This window comes from Ischnura elegans, chromosome 5 (assembly GCF_921293095.1).
Source record: "Ischnura elegans chromosome 5, ioIscEleg1.1, whole genome shotgun sequence".
NCBI classification, from domain to species: domain Eukaryota; kingdom Metazoa; phylum Arthropoda; class Insecta; order Odonata; family Coenagrionidae; genus Ischnura; species Ischnura elegans.
In genome coordinates, this window is record NC_060250.1 from 66657614 (window position 1) to 66662739 (window position 5126).

General features: G+C 39.0%; 2 protein-coding genes across 2 annotated transcripts; one reads left to right on the plus strand and one right to left on the minus strand.

Annotated features, from left to right (window-relative positions):
• Nucleotides 1–892: 892 nt before the first annotated feature.
• On the plus strand, nt 893–2259 carry LOC124159709 (putative nuclease HARBI1). The gene is made up of 2 exons (XM_046535620.1): nt 893–1339; nt 1456–2259. Exons 1-2 carry the CDS (start codon nt 893–895, stop codon nt 2257–2259), a joined length of 1251 nt encoding a protein of 416 aa, XP_046391576.1.
• A 119-nt stretch (nt 2260–2378) lies between these two features.
• LOC124159012 lies at nt 2379–4741 on the minus strand. The gene is made up of 3 exons (XM_046534492.1): nt 4320–4741; nt 3705–3929; nt 2379–3366 (listed from the first exon to the last, which is right to left on the minus strand). The coding sequence occupies exons 1-3, from the start codon at nt 4464–4466 to the stop codon at nt 2974–2976; spliced, it is 765 nt and encodes a 254-aa protein (XP_046390448.1). The 5' UTR covers nt 4467–4741; the 3' UTR covers nt 2379–2973.
• Between the last annotated feature and the right edge of the window lie 385 nt (nt 4742–5126).

Sequence of the window (5126 nt, forward strand, 5' to 3'; positions counted from 1 at the left end):
GTTGGTCCACAAATTTCAAGATTCATGAACCTTATCTTGAATTTTCAATAGGTTTGTAGTAACGGAAGTTTACCTCTCTGGTTTTACTGGGAATAGGTGTGTATACATGAATTATTTCATCCCAGGAAGCAAATTATTCAATGCAAAAGGAAGTTTCTCTTCCACAATGGATTATAATGCTGGCTTGTCTAATTTGATGGCAATGTTGCCCTGTTTATTATCCAAGATATGGTCCTAAGAAAAATACCTGTTTAAATGTTTGCTCATCTCAGCTGATTGAAATGTAATTGATTGCTCATGGTGGATTCCTTTAAGCTCTGCTGTTTATAATGGACCTCTTCTGCATGTAAATTTTGGCTATGCTTTTTGATGTGCGATTTTATAATTTAACTCATTCCATAGCTTTCATCTAAACTTGGTTGACTCTTAAATTTTCCACAAGCTGCACTTCACTGGAGAGGAAAGCTTGCTTAATAGTACTGTATAAAATAAATAAGGCCAACCATACACGTTCCGCACAAGGCCCGGCCTTGAGGCCAGAACTGCGCACTTTGGCCGGAGAGCCTTAAGCCTCTTTCACACTATTCGAGATGTCTTGAACAAGGAACGTTGAACAAGTCGTCTTGAACGCTAAATGAAGATTCAAGACCATTCGAGACGGTCTTTCAAGAGTGATTGTTCAACACACATTGAATCGAGTTGAACGTTCTTTCAGACTGTTCCAGAAAGCTTGAATTGACTTGAATACCGATAGTCAACATGATCGACAAAGGAAAAACGTATAGCGTTCTATTCTCTGATAAAGCGCGTAGAAACCCGTACTCATAACAACGTTTTGATATCATCATTTGATACACCATTACAATTATTAAATCTGGTTTTGCGTCCGACGATGGATAATGACAACGCAAATATAGCAAGAGTAGCATTTTGCGTAGGAGTAGTGGCAGCAGTACTGCAAGGTCGGAGGAGAAATCGTCGAAGGCTTTGGTCAAGAGAATGGCTAAGCCGGAGGTATGCCGCTGGTAGCATGAACTTGCTGTACCGGGAATTGGAAACGGAGGATCCGGAATCTTTCACCAACTTCCTCCGGATGGATAACAACAATTTTAGAGAGTTACTGGAGTTGGTGTCGCCTCTCATATCTAAAAGAGACACAATTTTACGGGAATGTATCTCGGCAAAACATAGGTTGGTGGTGACTCTGAGATTTTTAGCCACTGGGGAGTCTTACAAAAGTCTACAGTACTCCACGAGGATTGCTCACAATACTATTTCTCTCTTTGTACCTCAAGTATGCAGAGCTATTTATGAAGTTCTGAAACAGAATTTCTTGAAGGTAAGTTGTTTGAAACGAGCCAATTAGATAAAATTTGTACAATATACTCCATTTAATATGAACATAAGTATAGCATTCCTCGATTTGAATTTTTAATGTATTATCTTTCATTTCAGATGCCGAGAAGTGTTGATGAATGGGAGGAAATAGCAAGGGAATTTCAGGAAAAATGGAATTTTCCCAATTGCATTGGTGCTCTTGATGGGAAGTATATACATTTTAGATCCTCAAGAGCAGACGGGTCTTTCTATTTCAATTATAAAGGCTCACACAGTATTGTGCTGTTAGCATTAGTAGATGCCAGATATAAATTTTTATACATCGATGTCGGGGTGAATGGTAGAGTGAGTGATGGCGGTGTTTTTCGTGAGAGCACCCTTGCTGAGGCACTGCGCCAAAATTCTTTGCATATACCCCCGAACATAGCTTTGCCTGGCCGTGTACTCGGTGTCCCTCATGTGATTGTGGCAGATGATGCTTTTCCTCTACCATATAACATAATGAAACCATATCCAGATAGGGGACTGAGTTTGCAGAAGAGAAATTTTAATTATCGCCTTAGCCGGGCAAGGCGGACATCAGAGAATGCTTTCGGTATTTTAGCGAACCGCTTCAGAATACTATTAAACTGTATCAATCTCTCTGTTGAAAAAGTGGAAATTGTGACACTAGCCTGTATAGTACTACACAACTTTTTGAGATCAAAGAAGGACGCTAATTACTTGCCTCAAGGTCTGGTAGATAGAGTGATGAGTGAAGGAAGGGTAATTCCTGGAGTGTGGAGGGAGGGCCCAATACTTGACGGTCAATTGGTAAGACAGGGTGGAAATAGGCACAATAACGATGCGAGAGCTATTAGGGATGAATTTTGCGAATATTTTGTGACTGATGGAATACTACCATTGGGAAATGGCATGTAGGTTGTGGTAGTGCTAATGAATTCCTCTATTTCATTCCCCCTTTTGTTATTGGTGATTTTTGTGGTAGTAAAGATTGTAATATTCCTGCAGTTCTATGAAAAATTATTCCACTTTTCATTTGTGCTATTGGCTTTATTGATGACTCACAACCTTCTTGCGCTATAAAGCTTTTTATATTTGAACCAAATCAAGACTTTTTTGTGTGATAGTGGCCTACTATGCCATAATGAACCAATATTAAAAAATCTATGATGATGGTTTATCTACCTATGGTTAATAAATAGGAAATTGCTGGAATGAATCGTGTTAAGAAGGAGAGCACTCATTTGCGTCCTTGCATCGCATGGAAATAGAAGGATTATTGGCTAAAATGCTATAAGTTAAGATTCAGAAACCAAAGTTTATTCCAGAACTTCTTCAAATTAAGTTAGTTTGCAACCTTGTCAGAAATTGAATAATAATAATAATTGAACAACTAATATAGCTTACGTACTACCTGATGTTATACGATTATTTGGTATGATAGTAGAAACAAATTCTTAAATCATGCAATATACTCAAGATTTTTTAACTAATGGCCATTGAGGGTTGAAGAAATGACCAAACAACAGTGATTCCACCAAGAAAATTATATAATTAACAATTATTTTACAATCAAATTCAACGTAACAAAATGTAAATTAAAATTATAAAATAAAAAACATACAAAAATAGTTAACTTTCATTCTCATCATCTTTAGCTTTCATTACTATATCAAAAATTTTCTGCATTGCAGCTTTCTGTTTTTTTTCGTCACTAATATCGGCAATTTCTTGCCCTACAAATAGGCCGAAATTTTCAAATTTTGTGTTTTTCCGCAGTGTCCCTTGCTCAAGGGCTGACGAAGCCGTTGAGAGGAAGGTAGTTATGTCTGCTTCCTCAGTCCTTCTCCTCTTGGGGGTCGGTACTCCTCTTGATGACCCGCTTCTTGAGGAGATGTTGCAGTGGTCAGCGCTGGCAGAGGTGGACTCTTCACTGAGTAAGGGGACTAGGATGGTACCAATTTCATGCTGCTCTTCTGCCATGACATCTGATAACTCTCCTGATTGTATTTCAATGGGCGTTTCCTACAGACAAAAAAAATAATGTAATGTTCAGAAGTGCAAAGAAGTCCCTTCGTGAATTCAAGTGTAGCTAAAACATAAATATCGCAGAAGTAACTGCGTTGAAGTGGGCACTCAACGTAAGATCACAAATTTCCGTAAACAGTAAACCAAAATAGATGATCAACAATGGTAAATAACGGAGTCAATGGACGATCTCAAACAATAGACTCGTTCCAAACATGCCCCTTGAATTTGACTTTTCATGTTATTACTTCATGCCAGAAGCAAACAATGCACATTCCAGCAAAACAAATTATACGTAATAAAGACGAATTTATTTGCAAGTGTCATCGGCATACCTTGTTAAGCTCCACGGGATCCAAGTTTGATACGCTCTTCCTGGGTGCCGTATGCCTTTCAAGGAAACTTAAATTGTTGTAGCACCACAATTTTGGCCTTAAAACCTCTTCCACTCCTGCTCCACTCTTCTTCGACCTGATTAATTTGTTTTTTTCAGCCATGTATTGTGTGCGGAGGCCATTTATCTTCGTTTTCACGTCCTCCGATGTGGTACCAGGTCGAAACTGTTGGGAGTATCGAGTACACATATATTTTAAAAGACCATATCGGCGGTAACCACAAAATAATTCTTTGTAGGATTCATTGAAACCTCGTATTACAAAAAACTCAATATAAAGGCCACTACGGGACCACCACTTATCTAAATAAAAGCATATCCAACACCATTTGAACGAAACAAGCCCTAGCTCCAGAAATGTATATTTGTGAATGAAATTATAATTTTAAGGAAATAAACGTACAAAATATTATCACGACAATTATCGAAGCATTCCGATATCACATATAATATATACGTGATATATATTTATATAAATATTGCATTAGTTAATATCTTCACGAGGTAGGTATAGGTCAAGGTTAACCAAAACAATTATAATTATAATTTTACTTACAGGCAACAAATTAGTGGCTATGTCTTGCAGCGCCGAACTTCTCTTCTGCTTCAAGTGATAATCTGGGGAGCTTACTTCGTACAAACACCTTTTTTCCTCGTAAAAAGTAATGAGGGCTTCCACAGCGTTCCTCTCCCAAACGGCCATGATGTCAATAGTTATCTCCAAGGTCGCGTTGGCAAGGCTCGGAAAGTTATGTATCGTTCACTGATTGGTCGAAACGCTTCAATACCATTCGAGATTCAATAGAAATTAGAACCGTTCAAGACAAGACGAATTTGATGGAAACGAAGTGATTCAAGAGCATTCAAGACCAAATGTCCGCAGTCATGACGATTGACATGACGTCATATAGATTCGATAAAGATTGTTCAACGAGTCTCGAACGTAATTTGACGAGAATTTGACAGTGTGAAACCCCCTTTAGGCCTACCATACGTTCAGTTTGGCCTCAAGGTCTGGACTGTACAGTCCCGGACTGAAGGCAGAACTGACTGTGTGTGGCGATACCTTGAGGCAGATTGTCGACCGGATGGGAAAACAATGAGGTCCGGCCTAAAATTCGCTTGGCCTTGAGGCCGGACCCCTTTGGATTCCCATCTGGCCGAAGATCCACCTCAAGGAATCGCCACACACTGTCATTTCTGCCTTCAGTCCGGGACTGTACAGTCCAGGCCTTGAGGCCAAACTGAACGTGTTTAGTGGGCCTTACATCATAGTTCTCGAAATTTTCCCCTTGGGCATACCTCTGAACTTGTTAGGTTTAAATGTTGGAAATTAAGTGGATGTTAAAAATGTAAAGTGTAC